This window comes from Xyrauchen texanus, chromosome 8 (genome assembly GCF_025860055.1).
Source record: "Xyrauchen texanus isolate HMW12.3.18 chromosome 8, RBS_HiC_50CHRs, whole genome shotgun sequence".
Classification (NCBI taxonomy): Eukaryota; Metazoa; Chordata; class Actinopteri; order Cypriniformes; family Catostomidae; genus Xyrauchen; species Xyrauchen texanus.
In genome coordinates, this window is record NC_068283.1 from 43,603,906 (window position 1) to 43,630,499 (window position 26,594).

General features: G+C 45.8%; 1 protein-coding gene across 1 annotated transcript; it reads left to right on the forward strand.

Moving 5' to 3' along the window:
- Window positions 1-1,673: 1,673 nt before the first annotated feature.
- Window positions 1,674-25,670, forward strand: LOC127648187 (uncharacterized). The gene is made up of 8 exons (XM_052132769.1): window positions 1,674-1,896; window positions 3,248-3,592; window positions 3,680-4,036; window positions 5,932-6,030; window positions 23,819-23,905; window positions 24,022-24,114; window positions 24,268-24,342; window positions 25,480-25,670. The coding sequence occupies exons 1-8, from the start codon at window positions 1,674-1,676 to the stop codon at window positions 25,647-25,649; spliced, it is 1,449 nt and encodes a 482-aa protein (XP_051988729.1). The 3' UTR covers window positions 25,650-25,670.
- Window positions 25,671-26,594: the final 924 nt, after the last annotated feature.

Sequence of the window (26,594 nt, forward strand, 5' to 3'; positions counted from 1 at the left end):
CATTTGGTCTTGCATCTGTATCTTGTGAACGGTCTACAACAGATAACAGGGATGTGCTTGAAGGCATGTGTCATTAGCGAACTAGACATGTTAGTATGTAGAAGTTAAATAATAAGAGATAAAATAAAAAATTCTTAAGTGCTATGGTGAGTGGCGCCTTGTCAGTGTCCTTACTCTGTGGACTCGCACAGGTAGACTCGCTTCTCTTTACCCAAGTAGGTCTTCACATGAAGAGGGCTTTACACAAGGGCTACCACTTCCGCTGCCGCATCCGCATCAGCATTCAGTCCAATAAATACACACTTTTAACAAGCCATTCAGTGGAAAAAGTAAGTACACTTACCAGCTTCATCCTCACTGGAGTTATCGAGAGGGAGTACCTGTGTACCACTAAGACCAGTCGGCATTGCTGTACCCAATATGCTGTACAGTTGATGCAGCACCAGAATGACCAGCAGCTGCTGGGGATGACGGACCCAGTATCATGAAATAAAGAAGAGAAATTAGATATTTTATAAATGCAAAAACCTCTCATTTCAGAGAGAGAATTTTACCAATAAGATACCAGAACTGTAGTAAGGGCCATTTGAACTCACTAGCAGTGTCATCGGTGGAGGTGGTTTGTGGTCCTGTACCAAAATACTTTAATAGTGCTCCTGAGGAGAAGGAAATTATACATACAAAAAATGGATGGAAGGAGCATTACAATTAACCCTTTCCAGCCTGAGCCCAAAATTCTGAAAATACCATTCTGTGCCAGAATATGGTATTCTTATACAAATTCATATTATATTCATATAACGTCACACACCTGAACTATACCATATTGAAGAGAAGAACTAGGGCTTTCAAATTATATAAATATATGTATGATTATTTAAGGCTAATGATCCTTTATCAAGAAGAATTTACACAGTAATTTTTATTAAAAAAAATTAATGCTAGAGGGTTTGTACAGTAAATTTGATTTAGTACAGTAAAAATATTACATATAGCACCTTTAATATCTGCATTATTATGCTACATAAATCAACATAAAGGGCATTTCAGACTAAACTGTATATTCAATGCTCAGAATCTGTACATCTGTCACGATCCCTAGTTGTCTGCCCCGTGTTTTCTGTTTCACTCAGCACGTCACACTCCATGTCACGTTTCCTTGTTGTCCGCCCCGTGTTTTCACCAGTCCTTGTCTAAGGAAACTACACTTCCCATCTTTCCTTGCCGTCACCACCTGCCAGCACTGCCACTCATTGTTTTCACCTGTTTATCGTTTAGTTCCATCACCTTGTGTATTTAAACCCTGTTTGTTTTCCTTTCCCTTGTCGATCGTTGTATGTTGATGTTTGTGGATTCGTGGTTTGCCTGTTCCCCCCCGTGTATTTGTCTTATTTTTTCCCATCGTGGATATTTCCTTTGTTCCTGTTTTTTTGTGTTATCATTCTTGTTTAATTAATAAAACCCACTGCATTTAGATCCTCGCCCCTCGTCTGCCTTCACCTGCTCTTCATAACAGAACGATCGACCATAATGGATCTAGCAGCGGTTTTCACCGGACTGGCCCAGGCGGATTTGACCCGACGCGAGTACTCACATCTCTTTTCCACTGTTGCCATCCACACCGGGTTCGATGACGCTTCCATGAAGACCATCTACTGGCTGGGGCTACCAACATGCTGGCAGAGGGAAGCGCCGGAACCCGTAGATCACACGTGGAGGGAGTATGTGAGTCTCGTTCTGAAAGAACTCGCTGCCGAGGAACCACCTCTCTTGATTCAGGCTTACAAGCCAGAGCCCACGCCTGCCTTGATCAGCAAGCCAGCGCTGCCGACTTCGTCCGCCCGAAGGAGGAGGAGGAGAAGGGGGGCTTCTGCTCTCCTGCCTACGCCTGCCATGGTCAGCGAGCCAGCGCCTACGCCTGCCACGGTCAGCGAGCCAGCGCCTGCAGCCTCGACCGTCCCAGAGCCAGCACCTGAAGCCTCAGCCGTCCCTGAGCCAGCGCCTGTAGCCTCGGCCGTCCCTGAGCCAGCGCCTGTAGCCTCGACCATCCCTGAGCCAGCACCTGTAGCCTCGACCGTCCAAGAGCCAGCGCCTGTAGCCTCAACCGTCCAAGAGCCAGCATCTGTAGCCTCGACCGTCCAAGAGCCAGCGCCTGTAGCCTCGACCGTCCAAGAGCCAGCACCAGTAGCCATGACTGTCCAAGAGCCAGCGCCAGTAGCCATGACCGTCCAAGAGCCAGCGCCAGTAGCCATGACCGTCCAAGAGCCAGTGCCAGTAGCCATGACCGTCCAAGAGCCAGCGCCAGTAGCCGTGCCCGTCCAAGAGTCAGCGCCCCCCGAGTCCTCCAGGGCTCCGCTCCTCGAGTCTCCCAGGACTCCGCCTCTCGAGCCTCCCAGGGCTCCTCCTCTTGAGCCTCCCAGGGAGAGCTTGAGAGAAAAAAAAGATTAGAATAGAATAACAGGGAGCCCTACAATAGATCTCCCCTCTGAACATCGATTCTGTCTGGGATTATAAGAAGAGACAGAAGCATTTGAGACAGCTGAAACAGACAGAAGAACTGTGGAGAATTCTCCAAGAAGCTTGAACATCCGATCTGCCAACAACCAAGAAAGGTGTAACTAGGAGAACTGGGGCTGTTTTAAAGGCAAAGGTGGTCATGCTAAATATTGATTTAACAAGATGATTTAACAATGTTAAATATTAAATACGATATTATCAGGGTGGCTGTGCACCAGCTGAAGCTCAGTAGAAGTTGGGTGTTGCAGCAGGACAATGACCCTAAACATTGAAGTAAATCCATTACAGAATGCCTTCAAAAATGTTAATCCACCTTTTGGAGTGGCCCAGTCAGAGCCCAGACCTTAACCCAATAGAGATGCTCTGGAATTACCTCAAGTTTACACCATACAGAATATGGCTGAGCTGAAGCAGTTCTGTAAGGAAGAATGGTCAAAATGCCTTCTGAACATTGTGCGGGTCTAATCCGCAGCTACCGGAAACGCTTGGTTGAGTTTATTTGCTGCCAAAGGAGGATCAGCCAGTTATTAAATCTACGGGTTTACTTACTTTTTCCACAACACTGCGAATGTTTAATGGGATGTGTTCAATAAAGACATGAAAGCATATAAATCGTGTGTTTTGAGAGATAATGTGATCTCATCTTCATCAAAGTGATATGATGTATCACAGTATAAAACAATAATGGCTTCATGATGATTATTAAATTAAGTGTTTTTAAATTTTTTAGGCATTACAGTGAAAGGTCTCTCTGATCCTTTGGTTGTTCCTCTGGGAGGTTCAGTGGTTTTGCCCTGTTTTGTTGACAAACCCTTACCAATGGAGGATCTGGAGGTGGATTGGAGAAGATCAGACTCAGAGACTCTGATTCATCTGTATCAAGATGGTGAGAGTCGACCAGAGGTCCAGCAGCAGGATTATCATGATAGAGCTCATTTCTTTACTGACCAGATTCAACATGGAAACTTCTCCCTCCTGTTGAACAATGTGACAGCTGAAGATGAGGGAAAGTACAGATGTAAAGTTTTCAGTGGGCAGGATTCTGGTGAAACTGTGGTCGAAATAAAACATGTTGGTAAGAATCTCGTTGAGGTGCATATTAACATTGAATTGCATTTAGTAAAATTGTACGCTGTATATTTGCAACTGTTCCTTTTTTTAGAGCGTTTAATAGTCTCGGGATCAGATCACTCCATATCTGCGTATGCGGGTGAAGACGTCACTCTGAACTGCTCTGTGGACTCTCACATCACACCTGAAGAGATTGAAGAGCTTTCATGGAAGAAAACAGATAAAGATGGAGATATTCTGGTCCTGCTCTACCAAAACAATGAACCATTACCCGAATCATCACATGAGCAATACAGAGACAGAGTTGAGTTCTTCACTGATGAAATCTCCAAAGGAAACTTCTCTCTCAGACTGAAGAGTGTCAGAACTGAAGATAAAGGAGTTTATATGTGTCAAGTGTTTGCTGGAGGAGTTTCAGCCAACACAACTGTAGAACTGGTACAACTGGGTGAGTCACAGATAAATAAGAAAAACACATAAATGCAATAATTGAAGTTTAAACTGATATATGGGTTTTATACAGTTTAGTTGTTTAGTTGCATGTAAATTGAATTAGCATTATAAATGTGACAGTGACAGTTTGAGTTTGATCTTGTTCATTAACTGCTTCAGTTCTTCAGAAACTCTTTCAAAGTGAAGTCTGAATATTTACTCCTGTTTGTGGACAAAAAGCACCTCAGTCACCTCTAATGTGCGATAGTCCTGCTTTAGGGGTGTCTGTGTGTGTGTGTGTGTGTGTGTGTGTGTGTGTGGGTGTATGTGTGTGTGTATTAGTCAGCAATTTGTTTTCTATTAATATTGCAGGTGTGGCACTTTACATAAATACTTTTGGCCGTGTGCATTTACAGATGTGTCAAACCCATTTTAAGTCGATGTCTTTAACAGGCTGATTTTGTATTTGTTAAATATTTCTGGGGCTTTTAACTTTATGCCACAGTAAAAACCAATAAAACAAAAGAGAACACAAAGAACTGATTAAATGTAATAAAACAGACCCAGTTGCAAGAAACACTTTTAGTAAAGAAAACTCTGTGACAAAACACTTACAATCTTAATTAAGAGTTTTACTGTAAGGGATTACTAGTAACAGGTTCCATTTAGATTACAATTACATATATTAATCAAACAAGGACTCATTTTTCTTGGCTGAATAACTTTAAAAAACGATCTAAAGCTTATAAAAGAAACTGTTTGACTAATTGTAATTACAGACTTGCTTCTCATACTCACATGAGCTGCTCTTGGTAATAATCATTACTGGAAATGAGACGTGCACTAACACATCGTTGTTGTTTCCTGACAGGTGATATTTATGGGTAACACTTCATGTTTGTATTCGCTAACATTAGTTACATAAAGTTAACATGAACTAACAATGAACAATACTTTTATGTTCATGTTAACATTAATTCCAACATATAGTAATAATACTGTACATGCACACAATTCAAAGTTATATATGTTAACATTAGTCAATGCATCATGAACTAACAATGAACAATTTATGTGTTTATAAATGAACATTAGATTAATAAATGCTGTATATTTGTTCAGTATTAGTTCATGATATCTAAAGCATTAACTAATGATAACAAATAGAAACTTATTGTGAATTGTTATCTATTAATATGGAGCATAAGGCCGTGTTATAAGTGCTTTATTACATACTACATTACTACTACTCTTATGGTTTCTGTTATATCTGTGTATCAGAAACAGGGACAGTATGGATAGTATATCATTGTGAACACGGCCATAGACGAACAAGCGATGCCTGAATTCATGCAGAAATACAGAAATACAGATAATTTAGAAGACAGAGAACAAAAACAATGCTGGACATTTACTATACTATAATGCTCACAGAGGGTGCCAAACTAATGTTAACAAATAGTTTTTAATGGCACTTGTAATTCCACATTTCACCCCGAAATGAAAATCATTTTATCATTTAATCACCATCATGTTGTTCCAAACCTGTATGACTTTCTTTAGTTGGTGATACACTAAATGTGTTCTCTGTCACTGTTGATGCATCTTCCACCCTCACATTAAAAGTGAATGGTGACTGAGATTTACATTCTGCTCTGCTTCTCTGTTTTGCACATATTTCACAAATGAATCACTTGCTGGCAGCTTTAAACACAACTGGATCTGTCACTCAAGTGTACAAGCAGATTTCCAGTTTTACAATCAAGTGCTCACTGTGTGAATACTGAAGTATGGACACTAAATGTTTGAGTGTGTTGTTCATTATTACTTCTGGTGGAAATTACATTTGAAAGGCAAAACTCATGAAGTGAAACACAAAATCTGTGGTGTTAACTGATATTTGTGTTTCAGGTTTGTCTGTTTTACACATAATGGTGTTGATTCTCTGTATCACTGCTGCTGGAGCTGCACTTGTGCTCTGTTTAATCTACTTCACATCACAGAAAAAAGGTTTGTTCAAGAAGGATTTTCACATTTGCTGTAAATAAAGACCATCTGGAGCTGTAAAAATACAATATAATCAGTTGAATTTAGTCTCCATTTCTCTGTACACAGTGTAACAGTTTTTCCTAAATATTTTATCGTGTAAAATTGCCTTTTCTCTTGTCTTAGAAATTATTTCACATTATAAATGACATGTATAATCTTTCAGGGTTCATTGTGAAATATAGTACTGATCATTCTCAGAGACGTCCAGCTAGTATTCATTCTCTGGAACGTCCAGTGGTTCTGCCCTGTTTCATTGATCCTCATTTACTGAAGAAAGATCTGAAGGTGGAATGGAGAAGATCAGGAGATAAATCAGCTTTAGTTTGTCAGTCTCCAGATAATAAGAGTCGACCAGAGGACCAGCAGCAGGATTATCATGATAGAGCTCATTTCTTTACTGACCAGATTCAACATGGAAACTTCTCCCTCCTGTTGAACAATGTGACAGCTGAAGATGAAGGAGAATACAGATGTAAAGTTTTCAGTGGGCAGGATTCTGTGTTTTCAGGCAACACAACGTTAAACATATGTAAGTCAACAGATGAGAACCAAAAATCGATGATAAATAGTCTTGATTTATGTTTTTGTATAATTTTGTTCTTTTGTTTTATATAATATTACATTTGTGTTTTGTCAAGTGAGTTTAATTTCAGTTCCCCTTCTGTCGCTCTCTCCACGTTGTGTCAGAGAAGCGACACTAGGGGTCTCTCTTGAGCGCCAATATTCACCTCTGGACTATGAAAAAAGGCCAATGAGAGTTGGCAACCAGTATTTGCATGTCCCGCCCCCGGACATACAGGTATTTAAGCGGCGCAAATACGGGAGTTCATTCAGAAAATTTCTTCGGAGCCAATGGTCCTGTCTGCAACTGCTGCGTGTACACATCGAGTTCCTGCTATCCCTCTGCTGCATGCTGTTGGATTCTACGGCGCACAACAGCACGGCTGTGCATTCCTGCCCCTGGGCACATCGACAGTGCAGATTAAAAAAGCTCTCACGAGTTTTTTTCACAAAAGAGTGATTTTTATTAAAAGAGTAAATTTCACTAAAAGAGCAAAACACAGCGGCGTTGAACGTCCTTTTAAGGACGCGTCTTTATAAAGATGCATTTCCGCCCCCGTGTTGTTCCTGGATGCGGTAGAGTGCTCTCCACTTCCGACAGCCACAGGCGTTGTCTCGCGTGTCTGGGTAGCGATCACACCGAGGCTGCGTTTGTGGATGGTTCATGTTCTCACTGCGACAACATGACCATGACAACGTTGCGGTCGCGGCTTGCTTACAACCCTGAGAAAGCCACTCCAGCCGCCCCCCGTGTTGCTCCTTCTTCCCACGGGATTGAGGACGATGCGGCTGGCGATGGAGGCGTTTTGGGGATGGCAGCAGGTGCAGTTCCGCCGGGTACGCCCCCTCGGACCACCCACACCCCAGCACGCTCGTTGATTCCCGTCCGTGCTCGAGGCAGTGGCGACTCGCCTCACAGCCAGTCTGCCGACCCTCTTGCGATGGAAGCAGATGAGCTCGCCGCGGCATCGGAGGGCGTGTTATCTGATGCTGAGGACTCCCCTGGGCTGCCGCTTTCGGGCCTGCACGCCCAGGCTGAGGCCGACGCACAGATGACCGACATGCTTTCCCGGGCAGCCAACAGCGTGGGCTTGGATTGGAACCCTCCATCCTCCCCACAACCATCATGGCTGGACGACTGGTTCCTGGGGTCTGGGCGCCGCTCACAGCCTCGCCCCCCCCGGTCCCGTTTTTCCCGGAAGTGCATGATGAGCTGACGTCTTCGTGGAGAGCACCCCTCTCCACTCGTCACACCGCCACAGGCTCGTCCGCCCTCGCCACCCTCGACGGCGGAGCGCGCCATGGGTACGAGGCGATTCCCCAGGTGGATAGGGCGGTTGCGATCCATCTATGCCCCGGAACCCCTACCACCTGGCGAGGTCGCACCGTACTCCCTTCCCGGACCTGTAGAGCAACCTCCTCGCTGACAGCGAAGGCCTACAGCGCCACCGGACGCGCCGCTTCCGCCCTGCATGCCATGGCTTTCCTGCAGGTCCACCAAGCCAAGGCACTACGCTACATGCACGGGGGTGGCCCTGATCCCGACATGCTGCAGGAACTGCGCTCAGCGACCAACCTCGCCCTGAGAGCGACGAAGGTCACAGCGCAAGCACTCGGGCAGGCGATGGCAATGCTTGTGGTCCAGGAACGTCAACTGTGGCTGAACATGGTCGAGATGCGTGAAGCCGACAAGACTCGCTTCCTCAACGCCCCTGTCTCCCAGTTCGGCCTCTTCGGCGACAACGTCGAGGACTTTGCCCAGCAGTTCTCCATGGTAAAGAAGCAGACGGAGGCCATCTCTCACATCATGCCTCGCCGCAAGCCTGCTGCCACGGCCCAGGCCCCGTCTGCTCGCCGAGGGCGTCCTCCCGTGGCCAGAAGGCAAGCTCCTGGTCCTCCTCAACCCGGGCCCAGCTCTCAGCCCCAGCGTCGAGCAAACCGTGGGAAGCGCACGCCCCCTGTCTCACGGACCCCCTCGAGGACCCGGAAGGCTCCCAGGCGCTCCTGAGACAATGCACCCAGAGCCCAAGACGTTAGCTCCGGAGGTGTTAAGACCGCTCCGTCCCCCGGTGGAGGGCCGGGAGGAGAATCCTTTGTTTTTTCATTTGCCGCACCCCCTAACAAGGGCTGCGGTACCCAAATTCTCAATAAAAGAGCTATTTCCTTTGTCTCTGGGGCAAATGGCCCGCAAATGCCGTTCTCACGGCACTCTGCTTTCAGGCCTCAACAGTCCCGGCCCCATGGATCGCGGTGTCCCCGCCTTCAGCGCCACGACTGTTCCCCGGCCGGCCGGTTCAGACGAGTCCAGAGGACGCCAGCATCAGACCTCCTCCTCAGTCACAAACCTGCCCCCTGCCAGATACACGGAGCAAGGTAAGTCTTCACGAAAGTCGCAGAGGCAGCTCTTGCCCTGCTCCAAGAAGCCGGCATACGCATACTCAATTACCTCGACGACTGGCTCATACTGGCCCCCTCCCGAGAGTTACTATGCGCACACAGAGACCAGGTGCTCAGCCACCTCAGGCGTTTGGGGCTTCAGGTCAACTGGGAAAAGAGCAAGCTCTCCCCGGTCCAGAGCATCTCTTTTCTCGGTCTGGAGTTAGACTCAGTCCCAATGACAGCACGTCTCTCCAACGAGCGTGCTCAGTCAGTGCTGAAATGCATCACTTCCTTCAAGCCAGGCGCCGTGGTCCCTTAAACATTTCCAACAGCTCCTGGGGCATATGGCATCCTCCACGGCGGCCGCGCCGCTGGGGTTGATGCATATGAGACCACTTCAGCACTGGCTCCGGACTCGAGTCCCGAGACAAGCATGGCACCGCGGCACGCACAACGTAAAAGTTACCTCTGCCTGCCGCCAAACCTTCAAACCCTGGACAGACCTCTGCTTTCTAAGGGCAGGAGGTGTCCCGACGCGTTCTGGTCACAACCGACGCCTCCAAATTGGGTTGGGGCGCCGTATGCAACGGGCGCGCAGCCGCAGGCCGGTGGAACCGAGGTCCGCTGCGCTGGAACATCAACTGCCTAGAGCTGCTGGCTGTTTTTCTGGCCCTGCAGAAGTTTCTCCCGTTAATTCGGAACAAACACGTCCTAGTCAGGACAGACAGCACCACGGTCGTAGCCTACATAAACCGCCAAGGCGGAGTACGCTCCCTCCACATGTCACAGCTCGCCCGTCGTCTCCTCCTTTGGAGTCAGCAGCGACTCAAGCCACTGCGCGCCACTCACATCCCCGGCAACCTCAATGTGTTGGCGGACGCGCTGTCAAGACAAAGCTTGCCTGGCGGAGAGTGGAGGCTCCACCCCCAGTCGGTCCAGCTGATTTGGGACCGGTTCGGCGAGGCTCGGGTAGACCTGTTTGCCTCCCAAGAAACCTCCCACTATCCGCTCTGGTATGCCCGGACAGAGGCTGCCCTCGGGGCAGATGCGTTGGCATACAGCTGGCCGGCGGGGCTGCGCAAGTACGCATTTCCCCCAGTGAGCCTTCTTGCACAGGTGCTATGCAAGGTTAGGGAGGACGAGGAGCAATTCATTCTGGTAGCCCCTTACTGGCCCACCCGGACTTGGTTTTCGGACCTCACGCTCCTCACGACAGCCCCTCCCTGGCGAATTCCCCTGAGGAAGGACCTTCTTTCTCAGGGACGGGGCACGCTCTGGCACCCATACCTCAGGAACCTCCAAGTCTGGCCCTTGGACGGGATGCGTAAGATCTAGCCGGCCTACCACCGACCGTCATAGATACAATCAATCAAGCCAGAGCCCCTCTACCAGGCATCTCTATGCTCTAAAGTGGCGTCTGTTCGCGGACTGGTGTTCTTCCCGAGCCGAAGACCCGCAGAAGTGCACAGTTAGGTCAGTGCTCGTGTTTCTTCAGGAGAGGCCGGAGAGGGGGCTGTCCCCCTCCACCCTCAAGGTGTATGTCGCCGCTATCGCGGCCCACCACGACACGGTAGACGGCAAGTCTCTTGGTAAGCACGACTTAATCGTCAGGTTCCTAAAAGGTGCCCGGAGGATAACTCCCTCCCTGCCTAACCTGTTCCCCTCCCGGGATCTCTCGGTTGTCCTTACGGGACTCCAGAGACCCCCCTTCGAGCCGCTTGACTCAGTTGGACTCAGGGCCCTCTCTCTCAAGACTGCCCTGCTGATCGCGCTCGCTTCCATCAAGAGGGTTGGGGACCTGCATGCGTTCTCTGTTAGCGACGCTTGCCTGGAGTTCGGTCCGGCAGATACTTTCGTGATCCTAAGACCGCGACCAGGCTATGTGCCCAAGGTTCCTACCACGCCCTTCAGGGATCAGGTGGTGAACCTGCAAGCACTGCCCTGGGAGGAGGCAGACCCAGCCCTTTCACTGCTGTGTCCAGTACGTGCTTTACGTATATATCTGGACCGCACACAGAGCACCAGACGCTCTGAGCAGCTCTTCGTCTGCTTTGGGGGACAGCAGAAAGGGAACGCTGTCTCCAAGCAGAGACTCGCCCACTGGGTTGTCGACGCCCTTTCACTGGCTTATCACACCCAGGCCGTGCCCCCCCCCCCCTTGTGGGTTCGAGCTCACTCCACCAGGAGTGTTGCGTCCTCATGGGCACTTGCTAGGGGCACTGCCCTAGCAGACATTTGTAGAGCAGAGGGCTGGGCAACACCTAACACTTTTGCGAGATTCTACAATCTCCGAGTTGAGTCAGTATCGTCCCGTGTTTTCTCAGGTACCGAGCCCGTAGAACTCGGTGGCACGCCCACGATCTGACCGGGTGAATCGCTTGCACCTAGCGCCCTTCCCCCTAACCAGGGGAAACAGTGCGCCTTCATTCCCAGGAGATCTCAGGTTTGGGACACGGTTGATTCCTCCCTAGCCCTCGTGGGTCGCAGTTCAGCAGAGGAACTCTGTCATACAGTGAAACTGATAAACTGAATATCAACAATGTGTTTGTCAGTTTAATGCAGGATGAACATCATCATATGACTCATATTTAGTGAGGATAACAACATTTATTAAATCTGTTAAATCCAAAGACAAAATGAATTGTGTTTCTAGAACAAATAGTTCAGAAGGGAAAAGGAAGTGTCAGATGTTGCAGTGATTGTGTTCATGGACTCGCAGCTTCACTCTTTTTATCTATAAAGTCAAAAGCCCATAAACCGATTTTTTTGACAGTTATTATAAGAACATCTTGAACTGTTGACAGCACTGAAGACTTTGAGAAATCACTGAACTTTCCAGAATCTGCTCAGTGACAGCATTAAATGTCACTATGTTGTTCTACAGTTCTGTTCACTGCTGTGGACTCACACGACTGAAAACTGTTAATAAGAGAAAACTAACAAAAACCTCTTAGTGTTGCTCACTTTCTGAACCTCTAACAAATAAAGAGTGTAAAATACCCATCATGCATCTGGATCTGCACCTCTTCAGTCGAATGTAAATTATTAAATACAGATTTCAGAAGATGCCTGAAATATTGAGGAAAATGTTCTTGTCATATTCAAAGTCAGTTTAGGGCTACAAAGACATTCAACTGAAATAATAAATAAAAATACTTTATTGAGTTTGTGTTTGATCTCTTAACACAGTTCTGCATGTTAATCTTGTGTTTTTCCTCAAATATTTTATGTACAAAACATTCTTCACTTTATTTGCCTGTAAACAAAAACATTTTATTTCATAATTTAATTAATTTGTCTTTTCAGGGTACGAAGTTAAGGTTGAACACACTTGTGAACTGGTTGTTCCTCTGGGAGGTTCAGTGGTTTTGCCCTGTTTAGTTGGTGAACCCTTACCAATGGAGGATCTGAAGGTGGAATGGAGAAGATCAGGAGATAAATCAGATTTAGTTTGTCAGTATCCAGATAATAAGAGTCGACCAGAGGTCCAGCAGCAGGATTATCATGATAGAGCTCATTTCTTTACTGACCAGATTCAACTTGGAAACTTCTCCCTCCTGTTGAACAATGTGACAGCTGAAGATGAGGGAGAATACAGATGCACAGTTTTCAGACAACAGAGAAGTTTGTTTTTCGTCAGCACAGTTTTGGTACCGAGACTACTTGGTAAGTCAACAATATGAAAAAAATCTTTTGTATCCTCAATCAACACAATAGTTTGATTTGGTTTTGTCTAATATTGTAGCACATTTTCCACAATTGCTAAGAAACATTTCCAGAAACCCGTAACACATTTAAAACTGCAACCACAAAGAAGTTCAATCTCAATACAAACATAAAACTTTTCTCAAACACTCTTATTAATCTAATTTAAGCTGCTTGAATAAATTCATAAATTCAGTAAATTCAGGTTGAATATCCTGTAAATGAAGCGACGTGGGGCTTAATGTCAATTACACAGAAAATAATTTAGACTCGTCACTCAATTATAAACTTTTAATTTCACAATAGAAGAAACGAGACAGATTAAAGTCCATAATCATAAATTAAAATACACAGTTTTGAAAGTATCGGCACAAGTTAGCTTGAGACTACTGTGATAGAATTGAGTTTTAACTCGTCTGTATTAAACTGTATTTTTCTCCATTTGGACTCATTACACACAATAAAGATAACGTGGAAACACTTTAGAATAAGGTTCCTTCGTTAATGAATAACTCATAGGAACTAATGAGTAACAAAATATTAACAACCTAGTAACTACATTTAACTAACAAGAAACTCTGATTAATGAATTAGTAAGTAAGAGCACAGATGAAAGTGATGTTTCACTATTAATTATGGCTGTCAATTGATTACAATTTTGAATCTAATTAATTACATGGGGTCCCACTTAATTAATTGTGATTAATCACATATACAAATATTTGCTGAGAAAGCCCCTCATATAACAATAATTAAATATATAATGATGAAATAATTATACATAGTTCCCCTTCTGTCGCTCTCTCCACGTTGTGTCAGAGAAGCGACACTAGGGGTCTCTCTTGAGCACCGATATTCACCTCTGGACTATGAAAAAAGGCCAATGAGAGTTGGCAACCAGTATTTGCATGTCCTACCCCCGGACATACGGGTATTTAAGCGGCGCAAATACGGGAGTTCATTCAGAAAATTTCTTTGGAGCCGATGGTCGTGCATGCAGTCTGCTGCGAGTTACACACCAAGTTCCTGTTTAATCCTCTGATGCTCTGCATGCTGTTGGATCTGACGGTGCACAACAGCGGCTTTCTCATTCGTGCACGGCTGTGCATTCTTGCGCCTTGGCGCTTCGACAGCGCAGACAACTCGAAAGAGTTATTCTAAAAGAGTGAATTTCACTCTTAAAGAGCAAAACACAGCGGTGTTGAACGTCCTTCTCAGGACGCATCTTTTTAAAGACGATTTTCCGCCTCTGTGTAGTTTCTGGATGCGTTGATTCTCCCCACCTCTGACGGCCATAAAAACTGCCTTGCATTCCTGGGTTGCGATCACACGCAGGCAGCGTTTTTATGAATGGTCTATGTTTTCAGTACGAGAACATAGCCATGACAGCATTGCGGTCGTGGCTTTTTCTTGTAGTGAGAAAAAGCCGCTTCAGCCATCCCCCGTGCCTCGCCTCCTTCCTACGGGATTGAGTCAGGCGCCACGGGCGATGAAAACAATCTGGGGACAGTGACGGGCTCCGTTTCGCCAGGTGAACCCCCTCGAAACCCCCCGCCTCCCCGGCACGCTTGCTTGTTTCCGTCCGAGCTCGGGATGAGCATTCTCTCCAATGGGTTATGTTTTCAGTGTGAGAACATAACCGCGGCAGCGTTGCGATCTCTGCTTTCTCTTGTAGTGAGAGAGAGCCATTTCAGCCGCCCCCCGCGCCTCACCTCCTTCCAACGGGATTGAGGCAGGTGCCACGGGCGATGGAGAACGATCTGGGGAGAATAACGGGACGCTTTCGGCGGGTAAATCCCCTCGAAATCCTCCCGCCTCCCCGGCACGCTTGCCTGCTTCCCCCGAGCTTGGGATTAGTGCGGTCCGCTTAACAGCCTACCATCCGGTCCCTCGAGCTCCCCGGCATTGGATGATGACATCACCGCTGCATCGGAGAACGTAACAGCGGCGCCGAATGCGGATAACTCGCCTGGGCCGCCACCTTCGGGTCTCCACCCAGTCTGAGCCTGATGCAAGAAGGTCCACTATGCTTTCCCGGGCTTAATTGGATCCGCGGGCATGTGCGCCGCTCACAGCCGCGCCCCCCCCGGATTCCTTCCCGGATGTGCATGACGAGCTGAGCAAGCCCAGCTTCCTCGCTCCTCCGCTCTCGCTACCCTCGGTGGTAGAATGGTCCCAGACCTCTCCCCCTGCACGCCATGGCCCCCTCCTGCAAGTCCACCGGGCCAGGGCACTTCAAATCTGCACTTGGGTGGTCCTGTTCTTGACGTGCTGCAGGAACTGCACTCAAACAGGCGATGGCCACTCCGTGGTCCAGAAACGCAACGATGGACAGGCAGTACGGGAGGCAGACAAAGCACGCTTTCTCAAACGCCCCCGTCTCCCAGCTCCGTCCATTCGGCGACACCACTTGATGACTTCACCCAGCAGTCCTCAGTGGTGAAGAAACAGACGAAGGCTATTTTCAAGCAAAAAAAGAGCATCCTGCCCTGCCGCAAACCTGCTGCCAGGGGCCATGCCCTGTCCGGCTTTCAAGAAAGAAAGAAAGTGGTGCTCCGCCTCAACTAACAAGTGAGTGGGCCCAGCTCTCAGCCCCAGCGTTGAGCTCCCCGCAGAAGTTGGACGCCCATCGTCTCACGGACCACCTTGAGGACCCAGAAGGCTCCCAGGCGCTCCTGAGATGACAGACCCAGAGACCGAGACGTTAGCTCCAGAGCTGGTAAGACCACTCCGTTCCCCGGTGGAGGGCCGGGAGGAGAATGTTTTGTTAAATTCCTTACACTCTATAGAGCTATTTCCTTGTTGTCTTTGGGGTCACCTGGCCTGCAAATGCCGTTCTCACGGCACTCTGCTTTCAGGTCTCAACAGTCCCGGCTCCATGGACGCGGTGTCCCCGCCTTCAGCCCCACGACTGTTCCCCGGCCGGCCGGTTCAGACGAGTCCAGAGGACGCCAACATCAGACCTCCTCCTCAGTCACGAACCCGCCCCCTGCTGGATGCGTGGAGCAATGTAAGTGCTTTGAGTTTATTCTCAGCACCAGAGCCTCAGGACGCCACGTTGCCTCCCGACGCCGCATTACCTGTTCCGCACCGCTGCGAAGCCCCGCCGGGTACGTCCAAAAAACTCGTCCCCTTGGTGCCCGTAGCACGGAGTTTAGAGGCGTGGCTTTCACTGCCCGACCCGTCACGCTGGCTGCACCGGACCATTCGACTCGGTTACGCAATTCAGTTTGCCAGGTCTCCGCCCCCCTTCGTGGGCGTACATTTTTCAGCAGTACACGGCCAACATGCCCATTCCCTGCGTGAAGAAATCGCCTCCCTTCTATTAAAGGACGCGATAGAGCCTGTCCCTCCAACTGAAACGAAGAAGGGTTTCTACAGCCCTTACTTCGTTGTACCCAAGAAAGGCGGCGGCTTACGACCGATTTTGGACCTGCGAGTTTTCAATAGGACCTTGTCCAAACTCCCGTTCAAAATGCTCACCCAGAAACAAATTCTATCTGGTGTCCGGCATCTAGATTGGTTCCCAGCGGTAGACCTGAAGGACACGTACTTCCACGTCTCAATTCGCCCTCGACATCGACCCTTCCTAAGGTTCGCGTTCGACGGCCAGGCGTATCAGTACAAAGCCCTCCCCTTCGGCCTGTCTCTGTCCCCTCGCGTCTTCACGAAAGTCACAGAGGCAGCTCTTGCCCCGCTCCGAGAAGCCGGCATACGCATACTCAATTACCTCGACGACTGGCTCATACTGGCCCACTCCCGAGAGTTACTATGCGCACACAGAGACCAGGTGCTCAGCCACCTCAGCCGTTTGGGGCTTCAGGTCAACTGGGAAAAGAGCAAGCTCTCCCCGGTCCAGAGCATCTCTTTTCTCGGTCTGGAGTTAGACTCAGTCCCAATGACAGCACGTCTCTCCAACGAGCGTGCTCAGTCAGTGCTGAAATGCCTCGCTTCCTTCAAGCCATGCGCCGTGGTCCGCACAACGTAAAAGTTACCTCTGCCTGCCGCCAAACCTTCAAACCCTGGACAGACCTCTGCTTTCTAAGGGCAGGAGTACCCTTACAGCAGGTGTCCCGACGCGTTCTGGTCACAACCTACGCCTCCAAATTGGATTGGGGCGCCGTATGCAACGGGCGCGCAGCCGTAGGCCTGTGGAACTGAGGCCCGCTGCGCTGGCACATCAACTGCCTAGAGCTGCTGGCTGTTTTTCTGGCCCTGCAGAAGTTTCTCCCGTTAATTCGGAACAAACACGTCCTAGTCAGGACAGACAGCACCACGGTCGTAGCCTACATAAACCGCCAAGGCGGAGTACGCTCCCTCCACATGTCACAGCTCGCCTGTCGTCTCCTCCTTTGGAGTCAGCAGCGACTCAAGTCACTGCGCCCCACTCACATCCCCGGCAACCTCAATGTGATAGCGGATGCGCTGTCAAGACAAAGCTTGCCTGGCGGAGAGTGGAGGCTCCACCCCCAGTCGGTCCAGCTGATTTGGGATTGGTTCAGCAAGGCTCAGGTAGACCTGTTTGCCACCCAAGAAACCTCCCACTGCCCGCTCTGGTATGCCCGGACAGAGGCTCCCCTCGGGGCAGACGCGTTGGCACACAGCTGGCCGGCGGGGCTGCGCAAGTACGCATTTCCCCCAGTGAGCCTTCTTGCACAGGTGCTATGCAAGGTCAGGGAGGACGAGGAGCAAGTCATTCTGGTAGCCCCTTACTGGCCCACGCTCCTCACGACAGCCCCTCCCTGGTGAATTCCCCTGAGGAAGGACCTTCTTTCTCAGGGACGGAGCACGCTCTGGCACCCGCACCCAGACCTCTGGAACCTCCACGTCTGGCCCTTGGACGGGATGCGGAAGATCTAGCCGGCCTACCACCGACCGTCATAGATGCAATCAATCAAGCCAGAGCACCCTCTACCAGGCATCTCTATGCTCTAAAGTGGCGTCTGTTCGCGGACTGGTGTTCTTCCCGAGCCGAAGACCCGCAGAAGTGTGCAGTTAGGTCAGTGCTCGTGTTTCTTCAGGAGAGGCTGGAGAGGAGGCTGTCCCCCTCCACCCTCAAGGTGTATGTCGCCGCTATCTCGCCGCCCACCACGACACGGTAGACGGCAAGTCTCTTGGTAAGCACGACTTAATCGGCAGGTTCCTAAAAGGTGCCCGGAGGATAATTCCCTCCCGGCCTAACCTGTTCCCCTCCTGGGATCTCTCGGTCGTCCTTACAGGACTCCAGAGACCCCCCTTCGAACCGCTTGACTCAGCTGGACTCAGGGCCCTCTCTCTCAAGACTGCCCTGCTGATCGCGCTCGATTCCATCAAGAGGGTCGGGGACCTGCATGCGTTCTCTGTTAGCAACGCTTGCCTGGAGTTCGGTCCGGCAGATACTTTCGTGATCCTAAGACCGCGACCAGGCTATGTGCCCAAGGTTCCTACCACGCCCTTCAGGGATCAGGTGGTGAACCTGCAAGCACTGCCCCGGGAGGAGGCAGACCCAGCCCTTTCACTGCTGTGTCCAGTACGCGCTGTACGTATTTATCTGGACCGCACACAGAGCACCAGACGCTCTGAGCAGCTCTTCGTCTGCTTTGGGGGACAGCAGATAGGGAACGCTGTCTCCAAGCAGAGACTCGCCTACTGGTTTGTCGACGCCATTTCCCTGGCTTATCACACCCAGGCCGTGCCTCCCCCCCTTGCGGGTCCAAGCTCACTCCACCAGGAGTGTTGCTTCCTCATGGGCACTGGCTAGGGGCACTGCCCTAGCAGACATTTGTAGAGCAGCGGGCTGGGCAACACCTAACACTTTTGCGAGATTCTACAATCTCCGAGTTGAGTCAGTATCGTCCCGTGTTTTCTCACGTACCGAGCCCGTAGAACTCGGTGGCACGCCCACGATGTGACCGGGTGAATCACTTGCACCTAGCGTCCTTCCCCCTAACCAGGGGAAACAGTGCACCTTAATTCCCAGGAGATCTCAGGTTTGGGACACTGGTTGATTCCTCCCTAGCCCTCGTGGGTCGCAGTTCAGCGGAGGAACTCGCTGACCCAAGCCACTGCGGGTACCACAAGCTACCCTGTACTGGTATAGGTGCTCCACAGGTAAGGCCTCCTTTGGACTCCCCCTGTGTGTAACACCACGGTTCTGTCCCCTCTGGCGAGCTGACTCCCGTGTTTCCCTTAGGCAATCATGGCTGTCTCGGTTGCCATGCTGTATGTTCCCCCCTCTATGAGGCTGGATCCACCACCGCACCGACTTTTCCACATAGGCCCTAAGCAGGCCTCTGATGGTTTTGCCACTTAAACTTGCCTCCCCTCTCGGGTAGGCGTGGCCTCCGCAGGGTCTTCTCCGCCCTGAATAAGGGCTAAGACCCCCTTCCCTCATGTAGGTAAGGGCCCCGGCCTTAGTTGCTCTATGCGAGAAACATAGAGAGAAAAGAGGCCCGGCCAGGCTTGACCCGTTCCCAGGTTGGCGGCCAGCACCTTGTTCCCCCCTCCAGGGTAACGATAAGGAATCCTGATGGCTTAAATGGGGCATTGGGGAAGGGTACGTGCAGCCTGATACAGTTGGTCGTCCTGCACGTAAGAATACCTGCTCATTCCTGTATCAGCAGTTCACATACACTGCTCAGCGTATGGCACTTTTATAAGTGGACCCCTAGTGTCGCTTCTCTGACACAACGTGGAGAGAGCGACAGAAGTGGAACGTCTCGGTTACGTATGTAACCTCCGTTCCCCGATGGAGGGAACGAGACGTTGTGTCTCCCTTGCCACGTCGCTGAGCCGAGCCACTGTTGTGGCCGGACCATTTCCGGCTCCTCAGAAAAATCCTGAATGAACTCCCTTAAATACCCGTATATCCGGGGGCGGGACATGCAAATACTGGTTGCCAACTCTCATTGGCCTTTTTTCATAGTCCAGAGGTGAATATCGGCGCTCAAGAGAGACCCCTAGTGTCGCTTCTCTGACACAACGTCTCGTTCCCTCCATCGGGGAACGGAGTTTACATACGTAACCTAGACGTTATCTTTAAATATTAAAAAATTATATATACATATATATATATAAATATAAAATATTCAGATAATTAAAGTGCATTACATTCCTGTAGCAGAAGAGTTCATCATTAATAAGACAATATAAAAGCAGCTTTAGATGTTTACTACCATATTATTGATCATAAGTCAATCATTGTCACACAGTTCACAATAATCCATTACACAAGTGAATTTATCAATCAGTTGCAGATTTTTTTATGTGGGCTTGTTTAAGAACCGTCAATTTACACCTGCGTCAGATATATATATATATATATTTTTTTTTTAAACAAGCCACATAGTGCACAATACTACAGATATATTTTACAATATTGCCAAGACATTATATTCATTACATAGTGTAATGCTTTTCAATGCTTTGGAGTTGTTGGAGGTACAAAGAGTTTTTAAATCATATATTTAAAAAAATGTAACCAAAATACTACAGCGTGGGCAGATTCCCAAAAAATGTGAGGGGCAGATTAATCTACAGCATTACAGAAGGAGCAAAGTGAAAGTATTTCAGGGAGCATGTTTCTTAAATAAAGATTGACGGGGTAAAAACAGTGTAACAGTTTAAAAGACGCCTCCTAAACCGGTAATTCAATATTTGTGAGGTAACGACCGACGATAGGGTGACCACCTGGCTATTGATCTGTTGCAGGTCAGCAGAACTGATTTTGCGGGACAATGCGGGACACGAGGGAGAGATAACTTACTATTATTTTACTCGGTGAATAAATATTGATTTTATATTAGATGTATTTTTCCAGTGATGTTAAATGTTAAATGTGAACGTCACTCAGTTTGGCATAAGGTCTACGATTCAAACTAATTTTAACAGCTCAGACCGACTCAATGTAAATATAATGAAGTGAAAATAATAATCTAATCGTTAAAAAGCACATTTCCAAACAAGCACATCAATTCCATTATTAAAGACTAGAAAGATTAAATGCGTTCTTACCGGATTTAGTGCATCTTGAATTACATTTTTTGTCTGATCTGCTTCGAGTTGGGCCTTCTCATTCATCATGACTGTAGAACTCCTGGCAGGTGCAGGTGTTCACTTTCACCAGGTGTTCACTTTCACCAGGAGTTCACTTTCACCAGGAATTCACTTTCACCAGTTGTTCACTTTCACCAGGAGTTCACTTTCACCAGGAGTTCACTTTCACCAGGTGTTCACTTTCACCAGGTGTTCACTTTCACCAGGAGTTCACTTTCACCAGGTGTTCACTTTCACCAGGTGTTCACTTTCACCAGGTGTTCACTTTCACCAGGAGTTCACTTTCACCAGGTGTTCACTTTCACCAGGAGTTCACTTTCACCAGGTGTTCACTTTCACCAGGAGTTCACTTTCACCAGGTGTTCACTTTCACCAGGAGTTCACTTTCACCAGGTGTTCACTTTCACCAGGAGTTCACTTTCACCAGGTGTTCACTTTCACCAGGAGTTCACTTTCACCAGGTGTTCACTTTCACCAGGAGTTCACTTTCACCAGGTGTTCACTTTCACCAGGAGTTCACTTTCACCAGGTGTTCACTTTCACCAGGTGTTCACTTTCACCAGGTGTTCACTTTCACCAGGAGTTCACTTTCACCAGGAGTTCACTTTCACCAGGTGTTCACTTTCACCAGGTGTTCACTTTCACCAGGAGTTCACTTTCACCAGGTGTTCACTTTCACCAGGAGTTCACTTTCACCAGGTGTTCAGTTTCACCAGGTGTTCACTTTCACCAGGTGTTCAGTTTCACCAGGTGTTCACTTTCACCAGGTGTTCACTTTCACCAGGTGTTCACTTTCACCAGGAGTTCACTTTCACCAGGAGTTCACTTTCACCAGGTGTTCACTTTCACCAGGAGTTCACTTTCACCAGGTGTTCACTTTCACCAGGTGTTCACTTTCACCAGGTGTTCACTTTCACCAGGAGTTCACTTTCACCAGGTGTTCACTTTCACCAGGTGTTCACTTTCACCAGGTGTTCACTTTCACCAGGAGTTCACTTTCACCAGGTGTTCACTTTCACCAGGAGTTCACTTTCACCAGGTGTTCACTTTCACCAGGAGTTCACTTTCACCAGGAGTTCAGTTTTGATGAGGTCCACAGATGCTCAGTTCATTCTGTTCCATTTTTCTGTTGCAGTTGTTTTTCCAGTGTTTTCCGCTCTGGCCAGAAAAAATGCTGCACTGTGCATGTTCAGTGTTTTCTTATTAACTTTTTTTTTATAGTGATTTTGTATCTAAAGGACGATGAAATAAAATGATGCCGAAATAATAATAAAGATAAAATTTTATACAGACAAAATTGAAATGCGGGACACTGCTTATGACTTGTGGGACGCGTGACAAAGCTTCCAATTTCGGGACTGTCCCGATGGTCACCCTACCATACGACCTGCGTCAGACATGCTTGTCTCGGGTGTGTTGCATCATAAAAATAAAATGTTTAGGTCACTGTGTCAAGTTAAATCTAGTTTAATACTCAATCATTAAACACATCTTGAGATCCCTTAGTTCACATTTGAACCCTTAGTAACACATATGTGTGTTTTCTTCACTGTATAAACTGTGTGTTGCTCACACAGCTGAAATTTCACTTACTGCCCTCTGGAGTAAACAGGTGGTACTAAAAGCATGCAATTAAAATGCGTAAATTTTTTTAACGCATTATTTTTTGTGTAATTATTCGCGTGTTATTAACGCGTTAACTTGACAGCCCTATTATTAACTAATCAATAACTAATGCAGGACAAATGACTAGCACTACATTAACATTTTAACTGCTACTGTAAACGTATACACAAGGTTGTTTACATTATCAATATGCAATAGTATAGCAGACTTATGATTTGGGAAAGCTGTCAATAATTAGCTTATGCTGTGTCCTAAATAACTATGCACAATATGAATAAAATTAAGAGTATTAATAAATACTTTTGTGATTATAGATCCTACAGAACAGATTAGATCAATACATTATTGTCATCTGATCATATTAATCTTCACATTGCTTTAATTTATTTATTTAAGATTGAACTATGAAAACTTACATGCGTCCCGCAACAGTACAAAGTAACTCATTTATCCCACTTTGACAATGTAGATTACAAGAAATAATAATAATGTTTATTTATGAGTTTTAATGAAAAGATTTGTGTCTGATGAGATCTGTGCTACTGTAGTTGAACGTGTCATTTTCTGAGAAAGAGAGAATAATTGTGTGAATAATTATGGGATATATATATATTAAAGTCTTAATCAGGCAGATCCAAATCACAGCAGAAATCATGTTTATATATAAATATCAACGATATCTAACAAACAAGTCTGACAGGATCAATGAATCTGAACAGAGTTAAACACACACACACACACACACACACACACACACACACACACACAACAGATGAAAACACTGAAGAGAGATGAAGATCTGTGATTTACAGTTGATGTTTCTTTCAATCCAAACTTATAGTTCTTCTCAATAGCAAAGACACTTTTCTTAAAACGAGGCTCGACTGTAAACACAAAACCAACCTGTTTATTCAGGAATGATGATGCGAGATTGAATATGAACCGAATACTGTTCTGTAGATTACAGCAGTTTGAATAAATCTCACATGAGTGTTGTGAGAGAGTATCTGTGTGTTTGATGACTTTATGAATCTTTTGAAGAAGTTTGAAATGGAGTAAATATAAATATAAATATACAAGCAAATGTTTCATCTTAAGAGGTTTGTTCAGTTTGAGTTTGAGGTTTCAGGAACTGCAGACGCTCAGTGTTCACGTCTAACTGAAGATTACTTTGGGATTTAGTCATAAAGTTTCTCATTCACGGTGTCTGAGGAAAACTCTTGTGACTAAACTTCAGCTTTGGTAGTGTAAAATACCCATGATGCATCTGGATTTGAACATCTGCTGTGACAGCTTGTCTACTGATAATCAAAATAGAGGAAAATATTGTTTTAATGATGTAATTCAAAGTCATTTTCTTCTTTTAAATAAATTATATTATATTTATATTATCATTTGTTTTGTATTTTTCTCTGTTTTTTATTGTGTTTATTTTTATCTCTAGATTCAGTCCTCCGTCTTCACGTGTTTCTGGCCTTTTGTCCAAATATCATCATGTTTTGTGCTTTTGTGTTCTGGGGTGTTTCTGAAGGTGAGTCTTTAAATTCATCTTCATTATTAAATGTGTGAGTTTTGTTTTCATGCCAGATGTTTTATTTTTCTATGTTTAAACATTTATATTCAGTCAAATGTGTGTTTTTGTTTCAGGATCTGTGAACGAGACAGTTTGTTGTTGTGCTCTTTATATTCTGAGACCTCTAATGTTGCTCTGGGCCGCTCCATATGTTACAGACTTCACAGGTAAATTATTTATTTCTGATTATTGTTTATCAGAGATCAGGAGATGAATCATAATATCAGGATGTGCAGACATCACATGATCTCTGTCAGTAATCTCAATTATATTTTCAGTGTTTCAGTGTTTTCTGTGATATTATATTTTCTGTTTTACAGGTCACATTAATAAACTGATTTTGGATCACAGTTGCGTTGCAGAATATGTTTTTCTCTCAGCTGTTATTTATTCAGGTAAACAATCCAAACACAACAACAATAATTATCATGTTTAACAATTCACTTTAACAGTCAGTAAAAAACAAACAATTGTGACTGTCAGAACTGAAGTGATTTAATATTCATGATATTCTACATTATAAAACAATAATATTACACAAATACTTTAAAGGAATATTCCAGGTTCAATTCTAGTTAAACTCAATCAACAGCAGTTTTGTAAAATGTTGATTACCATAAAAATGCATTTATATTTGTCCCTCCTTTTCTTAAAGAACACAGAATTCTGGGTAACACTGAGGCATTTACAATGGAAGTAAACGGGACCAATCCATAAATGTTAAAATAATCACCGTTTCAAAATTATAGTCACAAGATGTAAACAAAGTTCATGTTAATGTAATATGTGTGTAAATAAAAACACTTAAAAATGCTTTTTGAGTAAAGTTATGTCCAAATGTACAACTTTGTTGCCATGGCAATGCAACACCGTAAACCTTAAAGCGACCATGAAAACAATAATTTAAACATCATAAAGCTCAAATAAAAATGTGTTTTATCAGAACAATTAGTGCAAGTGCTTTTATTAAATTATAAGTGTCACATGTTGATTTAAATCCAAACTTTGGCCACATTCACTTCTATTGTAAGTGCCTCATTAACTCCAGTTTTGCATATTTGTAAAGAAAAGATTATTTGGCGTAATCAACATCATGCTTCATTGAGTTTAACTTCAGCTTTAACCCAGAATATTTATTTCATGTGTTGTGCTGCAGTTCATTCAGGATTTACATGAATGTGTTCATGTGTTCATCTGTGTTTATTTTCACTCTTATAAAATACATCCACTCATCTGTCATCAATCTGATCAAAACATCAGCATTACATCTCACTCTGAAAACATCATGTTACGTCCATGAATTATACACCCAAACAACCCCTAAATAACATCTCAGTGTTGTATCATGATGACAGGTGTAATAAAAGCAGGTCAAAGGTCACAGGGTCAATGTCAGGAGCAGACAGTGATCTGAAACACTAAAGCACAGATTACTAGAGACAGTCATAAAAACATCTTAAATGAAAAGTGTGTTTAATGCTTCTGTATTTATATTTATATATACTGTAGTTTTATCTGCATCTTTCTTTCAGCTCTTTTAAAATCTGCCTTTGGAAAACTTCTGAGTTATGCAGAGACTGAGAGAGTCATAATATCAGTCTTCTTTGGGATAGTGTTTCTGTACTGCCTCTGTAAAATCATTTACAGTAAGTATTTCTGTATTATTCTGTTCATACATCATCATGTACCAGTGACATGTTGAGAAAATGATATTAAACCGTGTTTCTGTAGATCAGCAGTGTTTGATTCAGACACACAATTCAAACACAGGAACATCAACAATAATTTATCAAAGAGATGAAAATTCAGATCGGTCATCATTTACTCACTCTTGTGTTGTTTCAAACCCATGTGACTTTCTGTCTTACATGGAAGACAAGAGGAGATGTTAGGCTGAGTCACAGCCTCAGTCACCATTCACTTTCACTGGAAAAACAGTGCCATAAAAGTGAATGTAACTGAGGCAAACATTCAACTTAACATCTTCTCTTGTGTTGCAATGAAGAAACAAAGACAAACGGGTTTGCAGAACATGAGGATGAAGAAATGATGACAGAATTAAAAAGGGTTTTTAATCATATCTCATGACTGTTACTGATGATTTGGAGAAATGTACATCAAGACTTTCATGTTTCATGCATTATACATTTGATTAGATTTGAAACATGTTTCAGTGTTCAGATATTTTAGTTATGAGTAAAATAATTAGTAGATATTTAAGTTTAGGGAGTCAGATTCCTCTCTTCAATTAATATCTCCAAAGTTTTTATCAGTTATTATAATAATATGTTTAATTTAAGATGTTACTAAATAACTTTATCAGTTTCATTGAAATATATCACATGTCCCTCTTATTCAAATAGATTTAGTTTTAATGCAGAAGAAATATTGCCATTTCTTGAGCCGTTTCTTTCAAGTGTGTAAAATAAGATGCAGAATCGTCTAGGTTACGTATGTAACCCCCGTTCCCCGATGGAGGGAACGAGACGTTGTGTCAGAGAAGCGACACTAGGGGTCTCTCTTGAGTGCCGATATTCACCTCTGGACTATGAAAAAAGGCCAATGAGAGTTGGCAACCAGTATTTGCATGTCCCGCCCCGGACATACGGGTATTTAAGCGGCGCAAATCACGGGAGTTCATTCAGGA